Source organism: Chelonia mydas, chromosome 6 (genome assembly GCF_015237465.2).
Source record: "Chelonia mydas isolate rCheMyd1 chromosome 6, rCheMyd1.pri.v2, whole genome shotgun sequence".
In the NCBI taxonomy this organism is placed as follows: Eukaryota; Metazoa; Chordata; order Testudines; family Cheloniidae; genus Chelonia; species Chelonia mydas.
The window spans coordinates 37,545,875-37,571,910 of NC_051246.2; the positions used below are offsets into that span (position 1 = coordinate 37,545,875).

Genomic DNA, 26,036 nt, shown 5'->3' on the forward strand with positions numbered 1-26,036 from the left:
AAATTTAGCAAGTTATTAGATGTAGTTTCACATATTACACCTGCCTCTTAGCATCCCTGCCCTTTTGTGGCAGTGCACTCATTTTCCTCTTAACATTCCTCTCTTCTCCCTCCACCGCACCTCCCTCACTACACCCCCTCCACCCCTCACTTCCTGTACAAAAGGCCCACATCAACACAAACTAAGTGACTAGAGAGGGAAACAGTGACACTAATGATACATGCAATCCTGTTTAAAAACACCCCACACCTAACTGAACAAGGAGGAAAAAATATTCTAATCTTTCCAGTATAGTAGATTCAGGTGTTACTTTTGTAATACGAGTGGGTAAGCTTTCTGAAAAGCATGATTTTAAACTGACCATATCCCTTTAACACTTCAAAACACTTTGGTGCAAGAACTCCAACTGCAATGTTTCTTTTAGGGACTGGGGGTGGGGAGATAAGCAACAGCTTCCCCAGACATGGGGGTAACTTGCTTATTCGCATTACACTTTTAAAGTTTAAACCACATCCTACTCATGAATAGCATATGTTCGTGTAAAGCATACCATCTGTATGATAAAATTTAACTGAAGTTAAAGCTTTATTTTTCCAGTATATCATATTAGAGAAACTAGGAAATCCCTTACATTTGGAATTCCTTTAACATTTTCTTCCAGAGCGTATTTATTGCACAATTCAAACACAAGTTACAATACACTGGAATACCTTTAGCTATCAATACAATCAATAGCGTGTAAGTTGTATCCCCATATCAAAGCTTTACGAAATCTTCACTTTAAATGCTAGAATACAGAGCATAAACCAGCAATTTCATATGGCCCCCATCTGCAGCTATTTACACTAATTCACATTCAAAGATCAGACTTTTGAAACTCACTACCGTGTTCAAGTTAACTTGAGCTTTTTTCTTTTCTAGTATTCATCTAAATGTAATATTTCAGACTATGCAAGATTGCCACTGCTGAATTACATTTTTCAGTGCTAACATACTTTCCTTTTATAACATACAGTACATACTTTACAAGGCAAACATTACAGTAACTACATCACAGCAGTGTGCGTTAGAAAAGCTTAATTTAAAAAGCTGTACAGAATATAGTTTACATTTTTACTTTTAAACAAATTTACAGTTTTTGCTTTAGTTAGTTGTGTGTCACTATGTTGTAATTAATAACCCATCTACATTCACTACAAAGTCACATTTTAGTGAGTACATATAAGCCCTCACCAGAGAATCAGCATACCAAAAAAAAAAAAAAAAAATCTTGCTCAAAGAGTTAATTTCTTTTAATTTTTCAAAAAATAAAATCAAGTGGAGGATTTAGTGATTTCAGATGCTTGCTTGTCGTTCAATATAAAAATAGCTTAAAAATTTAAAGGTTATTTTAACCTCCTAAATGCAGACTAATGCTGGATAGAAAGGAATAAGAATTAAAATGATTTGTGTTTACAAATGTTACTATTTTAATAGAAACCCCCCCAAAACATTATGCACTTTCAGCACAGGTTTTCATTGTATTTAGTACAGCCAACTACTCCACAATAATCAGTGCAAACAAGTAATCCCACAGGTTTTCTGAAGAATCCAGAAGGACTCACTGACATGATAGGATTAAGAGGAAAAACCAGTTAATTGTTTTAGATCTATAAACTCAGACAGATTTTTAAAGATGCCTAAATACAGATTTACACAATAAGCCATAATGGTTGTGAGGGTGAGTTGCACAGGATGTCAGTCTTACTTGGCTCACTCCAGCTTTGAGTCTGACACCTTTGCCATAAGTCAAATTCAAATGTTTGTTGTATTCTGTACAAGTTCCCAAGGACAAAAGTTTGACAAGTACACAGGTAAGACTCCTAGGGTTTGGTCCCTGGGTATTGTTACTATTCACTCTTCTGTATGAAGTTTTACAAAAATCTGCATATCTGTAACTGCAGAACCCATCTATGACAGAATTTTAGCCTGAAATAACACTATGTTTTAACAGGTATGGCAAATGAAACTGCAATTTTACACAAGAATTTGTTGCCATTTTTATTCAATGGAACAGCTGCATGGAAGCGTATCTGTATGACTCCAAGTGTTAAGTCAAAACAGTTCAATTTGTTAATTCCAAAACAGAAAAATGACGTATTGAGCTCATATAACTGATGTACGACAGAATCCAAAGTCTGTTCCCTGTGCACTGGCACCGACAAGGTTTTTTGGTTTATTTTTTTTTTTAATATAGACCAACTTAAAAAATTCACTGCAAAAACACTACAGAAGTATCTTGGTGAACTCCTATCACTTCTTCCTTTTCCCCAGATTTTCAGAGCTATACATCCTATTGGAAGCAAAATGAAGCTATTGTTATCAAAGCAGAAGTTTCTCTGCTACAGAAAGACATATTGCACTTGTAGAAATAAAGCACAGCACCAGTTTAGCTTCTCTCTTTTTCTTTAACGTATGCATAATGTCGTGACTTTGAAAACTCAGGAAAAAAGGAGAAAGCCAAAAGCATCAGGACTAAACAAAAACATGACAGCTACTGTACAATGCCTTTCAGTAAAGTGAGTTCTTTTCAGATATGCTTAGTGCATACAACAATTTTTGGCTGTAGCTCATCAAAAAGGTATGGAAATATATTGTTTTAACCTTAGGAACTGTGTGTGAAGCTGTTTAGCATAGCTTTGTTACCTATGAAACTTTAGAATATCAGATAAAATAGCCTTCTAAAAGGTTTACTCTGCTAGGAAAAAAGGAAAGCACACACATGTTGACATGGCTGGTTTCTGTAATCTCTAAGAATAGATTTAGAACAGTTGTCTATGCTAAAAATTACTAGTAGTTTGACTCAATATATATAAATACTAAACGGCAACAAATGACCACAGATGAGGGAAGGGGCAAAAGATGCTTTTCAAATTTCATCAATAAAACTTCACAGTTTAGTTACAATTGTGTAATCCTAACTCGTGTTAATAATCTTTATTCCTGTGAGTCATCCCACTGAAGTCAGTAAGACTAGCTGTGTGAGTAAGGTTTACTTATGAGGAAAAAGGCTGCATGGCAGGCCCTTTAATAATAGAACATTGCATCTTCTAAAGTTCCATTTGTGGTGTTCAAAAATCTGGTGCACAATGCTATTATGTTATAATTAATACTAATAACATTATTCCAATGGCTTTTAATCTTGTCAGAAAAGATGTTAAAGTAAACTTTACAATCGTTACCGATTTAACAGTTCAGAGCATTTAATGAAGCTACATATTAAAAGTTAAGAATGTACCCAGACATATTAGCTCATTTTCCCTGTGTTTTAAAAGAATAGTGTAGATTTAGCTTACAGCAACCAAAGAAACACCTAAAATGAAATAAAGAATGGATGAATGGGAATGAGAGGAAAAAGCAGATATTCATGACAATGAAACTTTCAAGTACCTCTATCAGTAGTCACCAACATCATGGTCTGTGAGGCTGGCCTGCCTCATCTACCATGTTGAGTATATAGCTAGCAATGTCATCTTCTGTAGGTGCATCTGACACCACCCAAGAATCATTTGCCCCAGTCACTTGTAGACGGCAGATAGGACAGTTCCTGTGGCGATCACTCCTGTTTAGGAAACCAGCGAAATAGTTGGTTAAAAAACAAAACAAAAAACATGCACACTTCTATCTGAGATGTAAGTACTGCACACCATCTGCTTTCACTGTCAGCCTTTGCATGCTCTGTATATTCAGAGACTCTGCAAAATATAACTGGATTAGGTGACTGCAAGCATAACTGAAAACCCAATCACTTGAATAGTGTCTTTGTACTGTCTTTGCAATCAACATTAGTCAACAATTCTGCGTGCAGCAATATTCTTAAAAGTGACGAAAATGGTATAAAGATTGTCTTAGTGGCTCAGAATCATATTTTCTCAGGTTAAATAAAAAGGTTTTTCCAGCTCTAACCATATGAGCCTAACTTGGGATCTAGACATCAAACTTCGTTTTGACTCATACATCAAACAATAATAAAGACTATGCAACTGGAACCCAGTTAACAATTCTGTCAATCAACCACAATCATGGAAACTAACTCATTCACGCAGTAGAGATAGTGGGTTCTGCAATGCTAACAGGCACAAAGTCCTACTTGTCCAAGGTAAGTAGATCAGTTTGATTATACACAGGGATCCAATTTCTTTGATTAAAGCTGTGAGAGTATTGTGCTAAAGACTGTCTCCTCATCAAGAGTTTGAAATAACCACAGAGAATCAAATGTAATGGACCAAGTTTAGCCAGGAGTAAATGGCCAACTCATTTAAATTAATATGGATTGGGCCTGCCGCCCAAGTAAACCAGAGCTGAATTTGGCTCCCTGACTTTTCCCCATGATTCTGAAGACTGGCTTCTTAATCAATAGCATGATCTCAGTTCTAACTTTAGAGCAAGGGTTCCCAAACTTGATTCCCGGCTTGTTCAGGGTAAGCCCCTGGTGGGTCACGAGTGGCCATACCTGCGGACGCTCAGGTAAACAAGCGTCTTGCGGCCCGCCAGGGGCTTACCCTGAACAAGCCGTGAACCAAGTTTGGGAACCGCTGCTTTAGAGCGAAAGGAGAGGCTAAAAGGCAATTTGTTGCTGGTATTGTGTCTAACTTGATACTATATTGTAAAATAAAAGTTATGCATACATTTCAAAATACTATTTATTATTAATTAAAAACAATCTTTTCCCCACAAAAATTATTGTACTGGAATTTTATCAAATTTAAGGGCAAATTTACAGTATTTGACCAGTGAAAAGACTTCTCACTTTAATGCCTAAAAATATTCCCTTTGCAATATGTTTATTCACAAAAATAAGAATTGGGCATTCCATTTTGCCTTATGCTTGTAACATTTAAAGAGGACTAGACTAATTTTTAAAGAGAAAAATTTCGTGGAACTTCTGACCTGAACAGATCAAGAGGCCAGCTTCAATGTGTTTCCCCTTTTCCTCTTCTTGAAAACATCATGCATATCTACAATGTTTTACAGGAATTAAGAATAATATGGGCAGCAAACTACAAAAAAAAGTTTAAGCTACTTCTGAATTCAATTAATCAATTGATGAATTCTTCAATTCAAATTTAATCAGTTTCCCTGTAATTTTTAATTAACTTGCTTTACATCTAATTATGCATTGATCAGCTACTTTCACTGCTACAAGTGAATTCTCCGCTAGTCCTCACTAAGCATTAGAGCTTTTTCTGGATCCAAGTTGTTAATCAAATGCTTGCAAATTCTGAAGTGACCCTTCATTGCTCTGCTGCAATCCTGGTATTTGCTCAAGGTTCCTATCCATCACATGTACATTACTCAAAAGATCTCTTTAAACATTAGAGCATATTGGTACAGAGGAGTCCTTCATACCAAAACCAATCATGTTAGAAATGAGCTCCCTTGTTAAGCACTTTACCATTTATCAATGCATTTCTGACAAAAGCTGTGAGCACATGGTAGGATCAAATCAGCACGTCGATCCATGCAGATGCAACATTCCTCCTCCTCAGTCAGCTGTTTAACCCTGCAGTAGACAAAACAGTATTATATTCAGTTAAAAACATAAATTCAACACTATTCTTCTATCTCAAAATACTCCCGTGCATATGCAGACTAGTTATTTTTTGTAGATATAAACGTTCAGATTAGTGATAAATAAGCAAAAGAGAACTTATGAACATATCATCCATTATGCAGCCTGTCTGTGGCAACAGTTGTGGCCCAAAGTCATCAACAAAAAACTGCAAAGGGAATTGGGGTTTCACTAGGATTATGCAACCTATTTTTGTAGCACGATTCCTCTTTTGGTCCAACAAAGGGTTATATACTCATCACTTTCCATATTGACAAGTGAAGTCTGCAAAGTTCCTATTATGAACTATTGCATATTGCATCTTTTGACCAAGCAACTCACATTAAATTTTACAATACGGGCAGGGACAGAATCTGCTTTCAATGGCCAAAATGCCACCCTAAAGCAGATTTAGCTTTTAATAAATTAAACTTTGACTTTATGCCACATTTTTGTTTACTGGCTGGAACAGTCAACAGCTGATTTTTTTTTAAAAACAGGATCACTGACAGAATGCTTTTTAAGAACGTAAGAATGGCCATACTGGGTCAGACCAAAGGTCCATCCAGCCCAGTATCCTACTGACAGTGGCCAATGCCAGGTGCCCCAGAGGGAGTGAACCTAACAGGTAATGATCAAGTGATCTTTCTCCTGCCATCCACCTCCACCGTCTGACAAACAGAGGCTAGGGACACCATTCCTTACCCAATCCTGGCTAATAGCCATTAATGGACTTAATCTCCATGAATTTATCCAGTTCTCTTTTAAACCCTGTTTTAGTCCTAGCCTTCACAACCTCCTCAGGCAAGGAGTTCCACAGGTTGACTGTGAGCTGAGTGAAGAAGAACTTCCTTTTATTTGTTTTAAACCTGCTGCCCATTAATTTCATTTGGTGGCCCCTCGTTCTTATATTATGGGAACACGTAAATAACTTTTCCTTATTCACTTTCTCCACACCACTCATGATTTTGTATACCTCTATCATATCCCCCCTCAGTCTCCTCTTTTCCAAGCTGAAAAGTCCTAGCCTCTCTAATCTCTCCTCATATGGGACTCGTTCCAAACCCCCAATCATTTTAGTTGCCCTTCTCTGAACCTTTTCTAATGCCAATATATCCTTTTTGAGATGAGGGGACCACATCTGTACGCAGTATTCAAGATGTGGGTGTACCATGGATTTATATAAGGGCAATAAGATATTCTCCGTCTTATTCTCTATCCCTTTTTTAATGATTCCTAACATCCTATTTGCTTTTTTGACTGCCGCTGCACACTGCGTGGACGTCTTCAGAGAACTATTCACGATGACTGCAAGATCTTTCTCCTGATTAGCTGTAGCTAAATTAACCCCCATCATATTGTATGTATAGTTGGGGTTATTTTTTCCAATGTGCATTACTTTACATTTATCCACATAAAATTTCATTTGCCATTTTGTTACCCAATCACTTAGTTTTGTGAGATCTTTTTGAAGTTCTTCACAGTCTGCTTTGGTCTTAAATATCTTGAGCAGTTTAGTATCATCTGAAAACTTTGCCACCTCACTGAATACCCCTTTCTACAGATCATTTATGAATAAGACGAATAGGATTGGTCCTAGGACTGATCCTTGGGGAACACTACTAGTTACCCCTCTCCATTCTGAAAATTTACCATTTATTTCTACCCTTGTTCCCTGTCTTTTAACCAGTTCTCAACCAGTTTCCATAATATTTCAGTTGATGTCAGAGACAAGCTGTTTAAAGATCTCCTAGGGGGAAGGCTGCTTCAAAATACTGCACTGGAGTGCTGAACAGTGGGGGGAGCATTGCAGAGAGGGTTTCATTTAGTGGCATTATATTTCTAGAGCGACTGCCCTGGTTTGTGACTGTTTAACAAAGGTGAGAGACTAATTTGGATTGTCATTTGATTTGATGTGTTGTGAACTATTCTAATACAGAATGGATACCAGCTAATGTAATGGCTAGTAGTTCAAGTGTTTTTGTTCTTGTCCTCAGCACTTCTTTCAGGGCCAAGTATACGCCTCGGATTTCCTTTCCAAATTACCGATTCTCTTATTTTTGTAATTTATTTCAGGCTATTGTCAATAAAGAAGACATTCTTTACAAATATAGGTAGTGGTTAGGATATAGCAAGGCCTGTTGTCAAATATATTGATAATCAAAGAAAGCATCTGAATTCATTAAAAAAAAAGCAGAGGTGGTTACTGACCATAAATCTTCTAAACAACCTCCTCTCCGTCCAAAAAACCGGTGATGGGCCCAGGATTGTCTTTTTAGTTTGCTACACAAGGAACATTGAAAAGTTTCCCCATCCCCACCAAGATGGGGCAAAAAAAGGTTGAACCGCTACAGAAATTATGGGACTCCATTCTCTGTTAATAGCTGTACTTTTCTATGACCCTATTTCAAAGTATGAGAGATTTACTGATACATGCATACTAGTGTACCTGCTTGATGCACCATTTTCAGCAAGTTTCAAGGGGCTGGTATTTAGAGTCATAGGACCAAAACCTTGAAAATACATGCAGCCAATTTTTAAGTGATCCAGAGAGTAGAGTATTGGATTCAGATGACATTTTGGAAAGTTTACAAGTTCGGATAGTCTTAAATTTTAAGGATGACATAAGCATTTGCTTATTTTTCCACTAGTATTAGATAACGTTAGTAGAAGCAATAAAGATACTTTCCCATCCAGAGTATATTAAAGTACATGCAACACAAGAGTGGGACACTGTTTAACTGGAAGGGGTTACGATGAAAGGAAAAATTTAGTAGATAATATTCACTATTTTTGCTTAGTGACCGCTAGCTCTTGCAGAGCTAACAAAAATCTGAAAGGAAGCAGAGTTTAGCCAAGTGAATATTTCACATAAAAAAACCAAACAGATTAACTGGGTAGAAGAACACTTGAAGGGACTTCATTGTTTGTTTTTCAGTGTCTTTAGATATAGAGGGACATGAAAAATTAGAATACGCTAGCTAAGTTGACTCAAGCTCATTACCAATAGCATTTCAAAATCTTTACTTCCATTTGGCAGGTATATTGCCACAAGTGATCTGATTTACATCAAACAGCTCATTTAAATGGAGAGGATGTTACTCTTGACTTCTCCCTTCCAAAAAAACCCAAAAACCCACATTTAAAAAGACAGATTCTTATTCTCCATCTACCCCATCCTTATCGCCTCACCTCATAACTGAAGACTAGTACAGAGTATCAAGCTTCCAAAAAAAGCCTCTTACAGCAATTACGCAAATGGGAACACAGTGTCCATCTGTCTGAGAGTGTGACTAAAAAGCAGGAAAATACCTCTTTCCCAAATATGGCTACAATATATTTGTTAGATAGTGTTAGTGTGTCAATAAATCAGTACAGCCAAAAACGCAAGACTGAGTATTCCTAGGCAAGACAAACAGGAAATTAAATCAGAAAAGAAGAGTGTGGGTTGCAAAACTGTCCCATCCCAGTTTAGTTTATCATTCTTTGTAAGATGAGGCTGCAGAGTCTCTCCTCACATTAGGTAAGTATTATTAGCAGGAATTTCACATGCAGTTCTCCCATCCCCCACTGTTTTTTATTCTTTTTGTGTTCCAGCTTATAGAACAGTGGTTCTCAACCTATTTACCATTATGGGCCAGAATGTGTTATGTGGGCCAAATCCAATACTACCTGTATGGCACTGAGGATTTCACATGGGCCACAGCTGTGCGCTGACTGGGCCACAGGCTGAGAACCACTGTTATAGAACAACATAACTGGTGAGATTGCCTCAAGTTCCTGACTGAGGTGGGAGCACAAAGCCCATTGAATTTTCAAAATATATGTGATAAGTTACTTAGGTGCTCTTGAAATTTTGGCTCAATATTTCTTTTCAGCATTGCTGTGGGAATGCATTTAAGCAAGCTCAATAAAGACTATCAAAGTGATAGCTTATCCCCAAAAGATGGAAAAAGTAAGACAAAGAGTTACTATACAGGAGTCATATTTGAATTTTTCCACTTTGAAAGATTCTACCACTGCAAAAGCATTCCTTACATTTAAGATGGGAAATGCTGCCAGACTAGATAATATCCCTCAAAACTGAAGAAAGAGTGACCGTTGTAAATTTAACTTAAACAGGGGACATATTTGGGGTCAGGAAGGAATTTTCCACAAGGTCAGACTGGCAAAGAGTTGGGCGGGGGGGGGGGGGGGCTTCCTTTGCAGTATGGGGTATTGGTCACTTGCAGGTTTAAACTAGTGTAATGGTGGATTCTCTTTAACTTGAAGTCTTTAAATCATGATTTGAGGACTTCAATAACTCAGCAGGAGGTTAGGGATCTATTACAGGAGTGGGTGGGTGAGGTTCTGTGGCCTGCAACATGTAGGGAGTCAGATTAGAACAGCTGTCACCAACCCATCGATCGCAATCGACTGGTCGATCCTGGAGCCTCTGCCAGTTGAACGCGATCTCCAGGCCACTAAAAGTCCAGCAGCGCAACAGGGCTCAATCTGCCTGCCCACCGTGGCCCCACACTGCTCCTGGAAGAGGCTGGCTCCTGGTACGTCTCTGCAGCCCCTGGGGGAATTGGGGGTGGGTGGGGGGGGGGGGGGGAGGAGATGAGGCAGCTCCATGCACTGCCCCCACCTCCAGCACCGTCCTCGCAGCTCTCATTGGCTAGGAACCAGCCAACGAGAGCTGCAGGGACAGCGCTTGTGGGTGCAGGCAGCGCACGGAGACCCGCTTCTCCCCTCCCCCTCAGCCACAGAAAGGTGCCAGGAGCCAGCCACTTCTGGGAGCGGCATGGGGCCATGGCAGGCAAGCAGCCTGCCTGAGACCCTCTGCATCGCTGACCAGGAGCCACCTGTGGTGAGCGCCTCCTGGCCGGAGCCTACACCTCATACCCCCTCCCGGACCCCAACCCCCTGCCCCAGCCTGAAGTCCCCTCCTGCACCCAAACTCCCTCCCAGAGCTTGCACCCCTCACTCCTGCACCCTAACCCCCTGCCCCAGGCTCAACCAATGCACACCCCACAGTTGAGAATGTTATACTGATTTGTGACAATCCCTGAAGGATTTTGAATCTAACACCATAAATGACACTAATAAAAAGTAAAACTCATGAAATGTCCAGTGGACTCTGAGATTAAGGCAGTGTGACCATATGACCCCTGCACCTAAAGTCCCTCCCAGAGCTTGCACCCCTCACTCCTGCACCCCAACCTCCTGCCCCAGGCTCAGCCCCGAGCCCCCTCCCACACTCCAAACCCCTCAGCCCCAGCCCAGAGCCTGCACCCCCTCCCGCATATTAGAACAAGTTCTGTGCACAGGTCCTCTAAGTTGCTAAATCAACTCTTAAAAAGAAAAGGAGTACTTGTGGCACCTTAGAGACTAACAAATTTATTTGAGCACAAGCTTTCGTGAGCTACAGCTCAATGCATCCGATGAAGTGAGCTGTAGCTCACGAAAGCTTATGCTCAAATAAATGTTAGTCTCTAAGGTGCCACAAGTCCTCCTTTTCTTTTTGCGAATACAGACTAACACAGCTGCTACTCTTAAACCAACTCTTGTATGTCAGTTTAAAAACACTGTACTATCTTTATTCTGAATAATTTCCCTTTCTCTCACTCCCTCAAACAACTGGAGCTTGCAGTCTTTAACAATAGTTAAAACTGACTTAGTAACTTGCTTATGATTTGCAAAGTTCCTGATCGCCAGCTTTGCTGTAGTTACTTCTTCGCCCGTTACTCAGAAATAGCACTGTTTTACAGTGAATCATTCCATTTAGTAAATCATTGTTTAAAACATCTCCCTAACTTACTTCAACTTTCACATTTAACTTTCAAGGTAATACAAACTTTAAACAGTTATCAATAGCAACTTTTCAACATGGAGCAGGGTGCAAAGATTCTTGCCACTACATTCACATGTTAACCATTTTATAAATTTTAAACTAAAAGGTACTGCATGTGCTGATCTTAGTCCGTTGCTTTTCCTCCTAGCTAACAAAGCAGGATGTCAACACCTATGAACCAGTACATATTTTTTCCAGTCTTACAGGTTAAATTATAGTTAGAATTGATGACTTTCAGATGACAACAGATGGGAATTTCCACATGCCAAAATGTAAGAAGAGGAAAAGAAAGTTTAAGTGGAACAATAACATTAAGTCTGTGTAAACAAACATCAATGAAAACAGTTTTGTAGCCACAGCTGATTTCATTTCCTTCTGTTTCCTCACTCAGAGACAACATATACTAGGTTTATATTAAACTATAATCACTAAAAAAGCTATTCCAAACCTATTGCGTACAGGCACCAATGGTAACTCAGAATCTACTACATGATTACAAGTACTTACACCACACCCTTTTTGGTAACATGCTCACTGTTTGGCAGACAAAAGTCTGCTCTGCCCACATTTATTGTGCTGGATAGTAACAGTTCACATTTAATATGATTTTGGAGGGTGTCTAATTATTACAAACATACACACACACACACACACACACACAACCTGTAATATATTGAACTACCTTCCCATCCATAAGCTGGCCTGGCAAGATGACACAGATGACAGACTTGCAGCAGTCCCTTCAGAGGCACTGCTCTGTGCAAGAACTCCTGCTGCTTGACTTGTGATGTCTTTATAAAGCTGAATAAACTGATATAAGTTCATAATTCTTGAAGCTTCTACAATGCCACTTGTTTTGTTTATCTAAAGATACAAAAGTTTATAAATAGATTTGTATTATGTAACAAATATTAAATTGATCTGCCATCATTTCTGAACATAGGTAAGTAAATAATATCAAATGCATTGGAAAATATCAGCTTAAGTGTGATACTTGCATCACACTAGACTTATGGTATTCAACTATATTGAGCTATAATTAAGTAGATGGGTTTATGTCTAGAAACTTTAAGCATAAACAAAACCTTGGACAGAAATAAATGGTTTTATTTTTAGGACTTAATTTAGCCGAGCCAGTATCTAAATTGTACAGTACCAACTATCATGACTACAATGATGTCTGTCTTGATAAAAGTAATCATGAAATCTTGTTCTTCAAAGTATCTCCCCCCAATTTTTTATATATAGGCTAAAAGTAAAAAATAAAGCTATATTAAAAATTGTTAGCTTCAGAGAATAGTCTTGAGCTATGCTGGATTTGAACGCTAAATTAAGGAATTCAAGAGCTTTATTAAGATTCTGGATGATGTCACTTGACAAACTAAAGTAAAGTTTACAAGCATTAAGTAAAACTAAGAATTAAAAAAAACACTATTAAGTGATCTATTTAAAAATGCCCTAAATGCAGTCTTTAAAGATACTACAGTAATAGATTTTATGGCCAGAAGAGATCATAATCATCTAGTCTGACTTCCTGCACTACACAAGCCACAGAATTTCAACCAACAATTCCCATTTCAAGGCAAATAGCTACTGGATTAATTAGAGCAGTGTTACTCAGACTGAGGCTTGGGAGCCGCAATTTGCTCTTTAATGTGTCTCCTGAAGCTCTTTGCAGCATATGATATTAAAACACTGTGATTTAAATATCAATTAAGCTAAGTTATTAACCAACCAGGATGCTTTTACTATGTTATTAACCAATTGTAGTTGATAAAAATAATAGTCATTTTGCAGTGAGAATTTTATTTTTTATACATATCTAGAGAGAATAGTAAATGAAACAATAAGCCTACTGTGGCTCTTTTGGGTAATGCTGATTGCTAATTTGGCTCCTGAACTCCTGAGGTCTGAGTATCACTGAACTAGAGCATCTATTTTAGAAAGACATGCAATTTTGATTTCAAAAACTTTTGAGTGATGGAATGTAATTAAAAACCATGCGCCTTACTTGAATTCGTCTAGCTTCATTTTCTAGTCATTTGAATTTGTTATGTTTGCATTTGCTAGATTAAAAGGCCTTCCAATACCAGAACTCTCTTCCCCAAGTAGGTAGGTATTTACAAGCCATAATAAAGTCACCTCTTAACTGTCTCTGTGATGAGATACATGGATTAGATTCTTCAATCTCACTGTAAAGCAGATTTTTAAGAACTCAAATTATTCTTGTAGCTCTTTTCTAAACCCTGATCAATTTTTTCCAACATCCTTCTTGAAGCATTGACACCAGAAATGGACACAATATATCAGTAGCAGTCTCACCAATACCATATACAATGGTAATACCACTCCCTAATCCTACTTGATATTCCCCTGCAGAAGATTAGCCCTTTTAGACTCACACCAACAAGTTGATTATTCACCATGACCTTTTAATCTTTTTCTGAGTCATCTCTATCCAGGATAAAGGATAGGGGACTGTAAGCATTACCTACATTTTTTGCTCCTAGACGTACAACCCTGCATTTGACTATATTAAAACTGCATGTTTGATCGTGCCCAGTTTACCAAGGGATCAAAGATCACTGAATAACTGACCTGTCATTTATTTACCACTCCACCAATTTTTCTGTCATATGCAAACTTTAAGAGTAATGATTTTATTTTTCTTGCCATAACATTTACTAGCATTAGGCCAAGAACAGATCTCTGTAGGAACCTCACTAGAAACCACCCTGATTCAGTGATTCCTCATTAACACTTAGCCAGTTTTTAATTCGTTTAATAGTTGCCACATTGATTTTGTATACTGTTACCTTTTGAATTTCAGTGTCAACTTCTGGTTTTGTGGGATGAATATCAACTGCAAAACTAACAATTCAATATTCCAGAGTAGCACTATTTGCTTTCTTAGGATGAAGCATCATTGAACAAGTGTGTTCATTATGAGTTTCAGTAGGGCAGAGAGCCAAGATGAAGTCTTACAGTAAAAAAAACACATTAAATTGAAGTCATACACATTTATTGCTACACGTTAATGAATTATATACTTTTAACAGTGTCACAGAAACCTATTTTGCACCTAAAATTAACTGAAATGTCACAATGAAGTCCTGATCCTGCAAGATGGTTGAACTGCTACATTCATGTGAAGCCCCAATAAAAATGATTTACCCACATGGTTCAATTTGCAGGATCAGGCCTAAACTAATACCATTAAAGGTCAAAGTTTTAAATTAAAGAAAGATTTACTTCGTTTTTAAGAGTGTAGGAATTTCATCTCCCAGTGAAGTTGATTTTGAATGTCCTTTATTAATATGCAATCTCTGTCAAGCTTGGACTATAAAACAAAACTCATTTAGTCTCCAATTTGTTTTACTTTCTGTTTCTTATATATTGGAAAGATGTTCCAATGACTGGATTGCAAATCCTTTAAAAGTGGTCATGGAAATGTTACTGTTGATATTTTGACTTTTTTTAGGAAGACCTAGATTTTAGGTCTAACTGTACTTAACAGTATAGGAATACCTCCAAATATTTTTGAAACATATTGTACTGAACAACAATTTGATTTTCATTAAAAAGCCATTGTTCTCAGTTACCTGCAGATTAAAAAATTGAGTTAAAGGTTCTGATAATCTTACCTTAGTACAGACTATTCGAACAACCACCTTCCATAGAGCAGAGGAATCAGAACCTGGCTGCACTTCAAACAGAAGATGTTTGTCCTGGCCAGAAGCCAACTTTGCAGTGCTGAAACACAGTCACATTAATCCGACATTATATATTAGACAAGCAATGCTCGGTGAAGTCACCTTTGAAAGAAACTTGGACACTGGCATCATTTACCCATCCTCTTTTAAATCTGAACAGCAGTTATATCAATGCAACAGAAATCAACAGGGCTGCTTATATGCCTAAAATTATTCATGTGCCTATCTGCAGACTCAGGACCATAATGAGCTAAGTATTATATATACACTCTTAAATATAAATAAATGAAACATCAATAGATAACCCTCCAATTTCAGACCTAATATTCACATTCTAAATATCTTATGCACAAACACCTTAAAAGGATAAACAAGGGCCAACATGCTATAATAAAAACATACACTGATATTTTTGTGAAGTATTAATAGAGTTGGTTGATCCTATATAAATAATTTCAATCTCAACATGGAGTTAGAGAATTTAAGGACGTATATTTGAAAACTTGGATAAGCTTACTCATAATCTACTATCAAAATACTATTCTGTACACAGTCTCTGTACAACACGACAATGGGAAAGGAATAAAGAACATGCAGCCTTACACATCATTAAGTTCAGCTACTCTCCCCAGAAACTCTTCATAAGTCAGAAAGCCACTTTCTCGAACCAAAGATGCATGTTTTATTACTTTTTCTGGCAACTTGTTAATAGCACTCTGTGTCTGGTTTGAAATCTGTTGACCCATGATGAAATTCTTCAGCTCAATGTCCAGGCAGAAAGGAGGTTTCAGTCATTTGTGGACCCTCTGCTAAATACATTTAAAAAAGTTGTATTAATATAAATTTAAGAGTCTCTACTTCCTTTTCTCGCTTTCCTTTTAAGCACAGCAACATATCTACTCTCTAAGGAGTTTGGAAAATCACCCACTGATTACTAAAGACACAGCCTTGGATAAGAGACACATCCACAACATAACCCAGGAACAAAGCAATAACACTTCTTGGAGTGTTAAGTTTTAAAGTAGCAACTTGTGAAAAGGCATTCTTTTGTTCATAAGTTTAAAAAAATTATTCCCATTATATACAGAATGTACTGTTTCAAAAACTCCACAATGCAATGTTTGCAAACCAGGGTGGATTTGGAAGACTAGTCAGGAAGACTCAATTTAATCATGGATTTCTACATAAAAGTGCATTCTTGTGGGTTGTTATAACCTTAATACATATTCTTCACAACTCAAGAGATAGATGTAGGTTTCATTTTTAGAAGGTACGCACTATACATTTTTAAAGTGATTTATTTTGAAAACTTTTCAGATTAGTTTTACAGCTATATCAGAAAATGAATGATTGTTTGGTTATTTCATTTACCAAAGGTAACTGAAGCAGACATTTATGAAGTCATTGGGAGGTGAACTATCACCAATTCAACAGGTTAATCATTAATATATGGAGGATTTTCTTGTTATGCTGTATTAGGAGAACATCACTAGACAGACATTTAAATTGTTTTATTTAAATAAAACAACATTATGTAGTCTGGATGTTTTTCTTCAACAGCAAACATATAATATTTTAACAAAACAAGCATATGAATTTTTGAATTTAGTTAAACATTCAAGTTTTTTAAATTCAGGTTTGTTTTTGTTAAAATTGTTTTTAATTAAAATAGTTAAATGAAATTTTTAAAAAACAAAAATTAAATTGACTATGTCAGCCAGGTCAACACAAGAAACTTAAAATATTGGCTTCTGCAGCTAACTCAGTCGTCTTCACCTTCGTTTTCCTGTTTGTTCATAATCTGGAAAAGAAAAACATGCTTTCCTGCTTTTTCAGGTCCCAAACTATTTCTCAATTTGGAATGAATTAGTCCAAAGGAAGAAAATATTCTTTCTACACCGGCAGAAGAAGCTACTGCTGTTAAAAGTGCAATGATCTCCTCAGGCCCTATGCCACCCACACTCCCAGCTATCTTCTGACTTCCTGAGGAAACTACAATCCATAGGTGATCTTCCAGAAAACACCATCCTGGCTACTATGGATGTAGAAGCCCTCTACACCAACATTCCACACAAAGATGGACTACAAGCCGTCAGGAACAGTAGCCCTGATGTCACGGCAAACCTGGTGGCTGACCTTTGTGACTTTGTCCTCACACACAACTATTTCACATTTGGGGACAATATATACCTTCAAGTCAACAGCACTGCTATGGGTACCTGCATGGCCCCACAGTGTGCCAACATTTTTATGGCTGACTTAGAATAACGCTTCCTTAGCTCTCGACCCCTAACACTCCTACTCTACTTGCGCTACACTGATGACATCTTCATCATCTGGACCCATGGAAAAGAAACCCTTGAGGAATTCCACCATGATTTCAACAATTTCCGTCCCACCATCAACCTCAGCCTAGACCAATCCACACAAGCCGTCCATTTCCTAGACATTACTGGGCTAATAAGCAATGGTCACATAAACACCATCCTACACCAGAAACTTACTAGCCGCTATACTTACCTACATGCCTCCAGCTTCCACCCAGGACACACCACACGATCCATTGTCTACAGCCAAGCTCTAACATACAACCGCATTTGCTCCAATCCCTCAGACAGAGACAAACACCTACAAGATCTCCATCAAGCATTCTTAAAACTACAATACCCACCTGCTGAAGTGAAAAAACAGACTGACCGAGCCAGAAGAGTACCCAAAAGTCACCTACTACAGGACAGGCCCAACAAAGAAAGTAACAGAACGCCACCAGCTGTCACCTTCAGCCCCCAAATAAAACATCTCCAGCATATCATCAAAGCTCTACAACCTATCCTGAAAAATGATCCCTCACTCTCACAGATCTTGGGTGACAGACCAGTCCTCGCTTACAGACAGCCCCCCAACCTGAAGCAAATACTCTCCAGCAACCACACACCACACAACAAAAACACTAACCGAGGAACCTATCCTTGCAACAAAGCCCGATGCCAACTCTGTCCACATATTTATTCAAGTGACACCATCATAGGACCTAATCACATTAGCCACGCCATCAGGGGCTCGTTCACCTGCACATCTACCAATGTGATATATGCCATTATGTGCCAGCAATGCCCCTCTGCCATGTACATTGGCCAAACCAGACAGTCTTTACACAAAAGAATAAATGGACATAAATCTGACATCAGGAATCATAACATTCAAAAACCGGTAGGAGAACACTTCAACCTCTCTGGCCACTCAGTAAAAGACTTAAGGGTGGCAATTCCTCAACAGAAAAGCTTCAAAAACAGACTCCAAGGAGAAACTGCTGAGCTTCAATTAATATGCAAACTAGATACCATTAACTTGGGTTTGAATAGAGACTGGGAGTGGCTGGGTCATTACACATATTGAATCTATTTCCCCATGTTAAATATCCTCACACCTTCTTGTCAACTGTCTAAATGGGCCATCTTGATTATCACTACAAAAGTTTTTTTCTCCTGCTGATAATAACTCATCTTAATTAATTAGCCTCTTACAGTTTGTATGGCAACTTCCACCTTCTCTGTATGTATATATCTTCTTATAGATATATACATACATGTTCAATTCTATGCATCCGAAGAAGTGGGCTGTAGCCCACGAAAGCTTATGCTCTAATAAATTTGTTAGTTTCTAATGTGCCACAAGTACTCCTGTTCTTTTTGCAGATACAGACTAACACGGCTGCTACTCTGAAACCTTACTTCAACAGTGTCTGAATCCAAGTGCTTAAGTAACTTCCACCAGTTCACTAGTGTGACTTTCTTTAAAACATCAGCAGCAAACATATTTCTTGAATGGTTCTTATTTACAAACCGGGTCTCTTTTACGGCCTGCTGCCATCATAGGTTTTCCCTTCTAGTGAGAGAATGGTATGGTAGGTCGCAAATCAATGTAGGCTACACTCAAAGACCTCAAGACTTCTGGAATATGCTGCTCAAACAGTTTCATTTTTGTTTCTACTGCTTGTCCCTCCCTTCTCACATTTATCTCCAGATTTCTTCTTCTTGTCCAGATCTATTCTGCCTCCAACAATCTTCTCTATTCATTGAACTTTTTGAAACTTTGCACTTTTAGAGAGAGGTAAGGGATTGACTCTGTGTACACAAATTTGCATGGGGACAATAGTGTTGAGGTCTGTTATTTCTCACCTCTATATATTTATTTAAAACATTTTTGCTGTTAACAAGCATGTTATCTCTGGAGACACAAATCTACAGTTTGAAAACTGAAAAACTAAGCATCTCTGATGGTATTTTCTAGACTGAGCACTGAGTCCCATTGGTAGATAGAAAGATTAACCTAAATAATCTATAAAGGAGCCCCTGGAACCCCATAAGACTGGGTCCCTAATCCATGAACTACTGGAACTCATTTCCAAAACTTTTCTTAAACATTACATTAATATATTGTCTCATGCTATAGAATTAGAATTTATAATCCCTATTCCATGATGAAATATATTTGAGCTATAATGTATCTTAATTAAAACTATCTTTAGATGGATTTTTTTTATTTAAAAAATTTTATTTTTTTATTTATCAGATTTTTTTGATAAAATGTTTTCTAAGGAAAAAAACTGATTTTTTTTTAAATCATTGATTTTTATCCACCCTGTTTCAAACACAGGAATGCAACAAGGAGGAGAAAATTATGAAGTGAGGCTAATATATGGCAGTTCAAGAAAAGATTTTTCTTTGCAAGTCAAAAGCTCTAAGAACTAATTGTATATTTAACTATATAATTAAGCTGACATGTACAGAACAAAAATGTGTTTCCCTATGCTCGTCTCCACACAGAAGCTGGATGTAACTAACCTGATTTCTAAGTTGACTTATCAGTGCATTCCCCTTCGGGTGGACGCTCTTAAATTGGTAAGCAGCCTTAAACTGATTTCAAAGCATCCACCCTAGGGGGTTGCACTGATACAACTAAGTCATAGAATATCAGGGTTGGAGGGGACCTCAGGAGGTCATCTAGTCCAACCCCGTGCTCAAAGCAGGGCCAATCCCCAATTTTTGCCCCAGATCTCTAAATGGCCTCCTCAAGGATTGAACTCACAACCCTGGGTTTAGTAGGCCAATGCTCAAACCCCTGAGCTATCCCTCCCCTAGAAACCATTTAGTTAAATTGGTGCAATTTCTGTATGCATACAAGGCTTCTGAATATTAAACACAAGCCAAAGAAGATACAAGCCAGATATGATGTTACAGAACAGTAAAACATTAAGATTCATGATTACATTAAGGATTAAAAACTAGGCAGAGCCACATGATCCTCAGATATCTTTCTGGCTACTGAATTGTTTGATTCGAGTCAAAGTTTCTCTCATTTAAACAACCTTGTATAGACTTGTTCCAGTTTCTCCTCCCATTTCCTCAGTTCATCCAGCACAGGCATCCTCTACATTCCTCCACACTTTCTCCCCACTGGTGGTGCAAGATCATTCTCTACAGATTCTGATCCCAATATCCAGAAGAATCCTCATACCCTCACTTTATCTAAACTTCATTTCAAGTTAGCCAAACATTTGCTTCTCCTTACTATTCTTATTTATTTAAGAGTAACATCTAAGAGGGAGACAAATCAGTAGGGATATAGGCTCAGATCCTGCAGTCAGCACCACTAGTACAGATCCCTGTGGAGCTCCACTGACTTTAATGGGGCTCTACAATTCAATTGAAGGATCTGGGTCTTAACTTTGTATCTGTAGTTGCGCTCCGAGTTTGGTACTAGCCACATTATAAACAGATTTATAGTGTCACTGTACAAGACCCTGATCCAGGAAACATTTCTGAATAAACATTTGCAGAATCAAGGCTTATAGCTGTAAATAGCTGATTGCAACTACATAAAATTTTGGACAAGAAAAACAGATAAAACGTGTGTTACAGTTGTGAAAAGTACATTCTCCTCTCAGGGGTCTACCGTGAAATATCCAACTATATGCTAGGTTTCAGAGTAACAGCCGTGTTAGTCTGTATTCGCAAAAAGAAAAGGAGTACTTGTGGCACCTTAGAGACTAACCAATTTATTTGAGCATAAGCTTTCGTGAGCTACAGCTCACTTCATCGGATGTGAGCTGTAGCTCACGAAAACTTATGCTCAAATAAATTGGTTAGTCTCTAAGGTGCCACAAGTACTCCTTTTCTTTTTGCAACTATATGCTATACATCCAGATAACAAAAACTTAATTGTAAAATTCAGGCCAAATTCTGTTTTCAGATTCTCTTAACTTTCACTGAAATCACTCTCCAACACCACTCTCTCCTGACTCTTGCCCTCAAATTTAGTTTTTAAAATAAAACAAAGGGAAGAGAAACTGAGGTGCATCTGTAACCACAATAAGCACCCCAAGATCTTTCACTAGCATAACCTCCATCCCTCACATACAACCTTCCCCTGCAACCTGTTTATTGTGTTTCCTTGTAAACCTGTGCCCAGTTTAAATTATTAATTTCTTGGGGCCCATGCATCTTAATGGGGCTATATAAAAGACAAAAATATGCCTATTAGTACCTAACAACACAACAAAACAGAGTTTGGAAATGAAAGAGCTGGTACACATGCAAAAAGCTGCCTTCTCAAACAACTGTTTGCCTTTATATTTTCTCCATAAAGACCAACATAATCCACATTTGGTTAGAAAATTTTCAGCTGAAGAAGTTAACATATTGACTTAACAAATGATAAACTGCTTTCAAAGCTACAGAACTCTTAAGGATTGTTTTGTGTGATAATTTAAAGGTCAGGCTAAGACCATGAGTAACTTTCAATCTAGTCAATTTTACAGCCATGTTAAGCCATCCAGAAAATAAGGGTTTATAATGTAGTAACTGAAAGACCAAAATTATGGGGAGAGAGCAGGTTACCTAATAGGTGTTTTCCCTCTTCAGTCACTCTGAAATTATATAGCTGTGACAATCAGTAATACTATAATCAAGTGTGCAACTAAGCCTGTATCACTGATTCTCCATTCCTGTTGTAAACACCCTTCATTTAAGTATTTATATTTGAACTCTGTACTCCAGAGATGAACAAGTAGGTTCTCTGTTTCAGTAAGCCACTACGCAACTTAGCCCTTAATATATTACACTGTCAATGCACAAAAGTCTGTAGTTTATAAACAAGCAGGCATATCTAGTCCCTTCTACAGTTACTGAATGGAGATTTAATAATGAACTACTCCTGTGCTTCACCCTTGGCTCAGCTAGACCTGAAGATGGTAAGTAAGCACTGCCATCGTTTCTGGTGAGGGTTTGTGGTGCAAAGCCACACACTACTGTTGTCATGCACATTATTGCGCAAAGTACCATCACTGTAGGGTATTCCCACTTTGTTTTCCACACTTCGAGTACCGCAGCCCTGCTACATACTGGTGCTGTCGAGGCCCAGCCACTAACCCTCGAAGGCACGGCTCACCCCCCGCCCTTACCATCAACTCGTGCCCTTACGGAACGTGCCCCGCCCAGGAACCCCACCACCGCATCGGAGCGCCTCGCTACACACAGCCCTGGCGCGCACGGGGCCGACAGGGCCAGGCACCGGGCTGAAGGCTCAGGCAAGGTGCACGGTGGCTGGCGGGCTTAGTCCAAGCTGAAAGAGGCTCGCGGAAGGCGGCTCCCCGGGGCTGCTCATCCCCGCCGACCGCTACCCCGACGCTACAACCACCGGGCACGTGGCCGGCCCCCGCCCAGCTCCTAGCCCGGGGCGGGCGGCGCGGGGGAGGGGCGGCGCGTGCTGGCGGCGGGGGGAGGGGCGGCGCTCCAGTCTCCCCACAGCCTTTCACCTGGGCCTGCCTTGCCCGCCGCTCCCGTCACTGCCCAGCGCCGCGCCCAGCCCCAGCGGCAGCCTCACCCGGCATCCTGTCCCCGCCGGCCGGGCCCGCCACGGGCTGGTAACGGGCTGGGGACGGGGAGGCCTCCCCGCGCTCCCCCAAAACCCAACCGCCAGCGGGAGAAACGGGGACCGCCGTCGCGCGCGGCGGCTCGCTGACGTGCTCGGTTGTGCGCGCGCACGCCGCGGGCGCCGCCGCTCGGAGACCGAGGAACCGCCCCGCCCTCACCTGGAGGCTGGGGCGCCCCCGCCCCAGCGCCCGCCGGGCCTGCGGCTCCGCGCAGAGGGGCGCTCGCGGCCTGGGCCTGTCCGCGGGGCCCGTGGGGGTTGCGCAGCAGGGGAGAGGCTGGGAGAAGGGGAATGGAGGGTGGAAAGTTTCGGGGGGGCCGTGGAGCCCCCTCCTGGGAGACGCTCGCGCGCCCTGTGGCCAGGGTAGGCGGGGCGCACCCCAGGAGGAGGCGGCGGGGGGAAGGCCTGGCAGGGGTTCTCCATCTCTGGTTTCTGTGGCCCTAGAGACGGGGGGTTCTGCTGTTGGGAGGCGCTGGCATTAAAGCACGTGGTGGGCTGGACAGAAGCGATGGAAAAGTTGCTTGTGCTCCTCCAGCATGTGGCTCGCATTGAACTACTCCCAGGCTGCCTTGTCACCTAGCTCACTGTCCCTGGTGCATACCTGGCCTTCACCATGCTGATGTTAGGGTAGGACCCAGCCACTTCAAGCCACGCTGGCACAGCTGCTGGCCGCAGGGAAGGGATTAGGAAAGTGACTGGTTGGTATGGCTCATGGGGTGTCATTTGTTCCTCCCTGCCCAAATAATTATGGGGTTCGGGATTTCATGGTGTAATGTACTATTTCCGTTTAGTCCTATTGGTGTGAATTCCAGACCTTCAGCTGTTTGAAAGAGTGAAATAAATGGGAAATTTCTTTCCAAAACATACCTTTCAGTGTACCAGTTTCTGAGGCCCAGAACCTCTGCTATGTTCTGGCTTTTTAGTGCCACATTACTGATGAATTTTGGTCATAAAGCTATTTTAGCAGGCAGTGTGAGGCTAGACAGAGTGAAGGGAGATCCTCTGGTAGAGCGAACAGGCAGGCCTGCTCTTAAAATATCCCTGGTGCTGACATAAAGATTGTGGCTGAAGCAAGAAGCATGACTGGGACATCCCTAGGTGCTGTATTCGTTCCTGGGAACCGTTGTCAGCCAGCGTACATAATCAGTCCAGCCTCGGGGAAGATTAAAAGCCACATTGGCACTCGCTGCTGAGCTGAACTGTGTCCTCTTCAGCCAGAGCAGAAGGTCTGGGCTTAAATGTTGAACATATGTGGAAAATACCAAAAGACACTAGGGATTAATTTTTACTATGAAACAACAATTAGAACAGGAAATTTCAGGTATATAGAAATTATAGAATATCCTAGATCTGCCACCATCGTAGCCTTTCACATCTGGTGTTTTTTACTTAAAAAAGAGAAAGAAAGAGTTGGTACCCCACTACAATATGTTCCGTTAAAATTACAGAAAAGAAATCCCTGTATTCCAAATAAGATTTGGCTTGGACTTGTGACATTTTACGTATTTCCTGCAGACGGTACATACACCTCCCTCTCTCTTTTATAAGGTCAGCAAACATCTGGAGCCTAAGTGTGGGAATCCAACTCTTGTTACTTTTGAGTGAATAATACAAAGTATTATTAGATGTTAGATGGAACCAATCATTCTTAAAGGAATCTCAAGCTCACTGTCATTTCTGAGACTTGCTGGCGGTGATTAACAAGGTGCAGTTTGCAGTGACTGAGCACGACTGTCTTCAAGAGATAATGAAGTTTTGACTCTGTGATTAGCTTCAAAAAGCCCTGCACTGGGTTAAGACCTAATGAGAAGTTCCTTAAGCAACCTACAGTGAATGTAAAACCATCTGTTCCTTTCAGCAGAAACTGTGGACCAGATCCTCATTCCCCTTCTAACTGCTTTCCATTGCTCAGGGAGCACTCCAATGGGAACAGGAAGGGAGCAAGTCATTTCTGACCAAGGAGTTCAAGGACTGCAATTCTGCTTGGCCTTTATATGGGGTGCAGAAGGGTGGTGAAAGTTTTCTTTGTGCCTACCTTACTGCAGCACATTTGCATATCAGCCAGGCAGAATCTTGTACTGAGTTAGAAGTTTAGGATTTGGCCCGAGGATTCTATCCTGTAGTTGTTCTTAGAATTCCAGCACTAGCAAAACTATTCCATAATGGTTAAAGGGAAGAGCACTGTGAGCCTAGTAAGGATTTCACTCTTTTTTGATAATTCTCATATCCAGTCCTACCAGAATAAATAGCTTTTAATACTGCATTGGCTGGCAGGTGTCCTAACATGAATACCCATGTAGTCTGAATATATACATAATTCATACATTGTTATTGGAAGGATACACTTCGAAGTTTGTGATCTTATGTGGGTGGTGTAGCCTTATTCATAAATCTCCTGTGTTGCTTTATAAATATTTATATTTGAGATATCCCATTTATAAGATATTGATAGATCATTTTGTAAGATGAACATAATTTTATTAAAATTGCATGTAAAACATGTATCTTACATTTTTGGTAAATGTTGTCAGATAACAGAGACTTTTAAAGATACAGTAGAACCTCAAAGTTATGAACACCTCGGGAATGGAGGTTGTTCGTAACTCTGAAATATTTGTAACTCTAAACAAAACATTATGGTTGTTCTTTGAAAAGTTTACAGCTGAACAGTGCCTCTTTCTCTTTATTCTTTTAGTAGTTTACATTTAACAGTACTGTACTGTATTTGGTTTTTTCTCTGTCTCTGATGCTGCCTGATTGTATACTTCTGGTTCCAAATGAGGTGTGTGGTTGACTGGTCAGTTCATAACTCTGCTGTTCGTAACTCTGAGGTTCTACTGCACGATTTTAACACTTACACTTTGATTTCACGACACTTATAAAACAGCTTATGATTGGGTGATGGAATTATGACATCATTGGACAGTAGACAGTAGATTTTTGTTAACTTTCAGACTGCAATCCT

General features: G+C 39.6%; 1 protein-coding gene across 8 annotated transcripts; it reads right to left on the reverse strand.

The window, feature by feature from the left end:
• Positions 1 to 566: 566 nt before the first annotated feature.
• RNF141 (ring finger protein 141) lies at positions 567 to 23,367 on the reverse strand. 8 transcript variants are annotated; one of them, XM_037899809.2, is made up of 6 exons: positions 23,232 to 23,367; positions 15,743 to 15,948; positions 15,071 to 15,179; positions 12,109 to 12,290; positions 5,435 to 5,542; positions 567 to 3,601 (listed from the first exon to the last, which is right to left on the reverse strand). In XM_037899809.2, exons 2-6 carry the CDS (start codon positions 15,883 to 15,885, stop codon positions 3,451 to 3,453), a joined length of 693 nt encoding a protein of 230 aa, XP_037755737.1. In that variant the 5' UTR covers positions 15,886 to 15,948; positions 23,232 to 23,367; the 3' UTR covers positions 567 to 3,450. The 8 variants fall into 8 exon arrangements, with proteins under 8 accessions (XP_037755737.1, XP_043403928.1, XP_037755732.1 ...); XM_043547993.1 differs by having other exon boundaries at positions 15,743 to 15,945; positions 23,232 to 23,326; XM_037899804.2 differs by lacking the exon at positions 23,232 to 23,367 and adding an exon at positions 23,024 to 23,200 and having other exon boundaries at positions 15,743 to 15,945.
• Between the last annotated feature and the right edge of the window lie 2,669 nt (positions 23,368 to 26,036).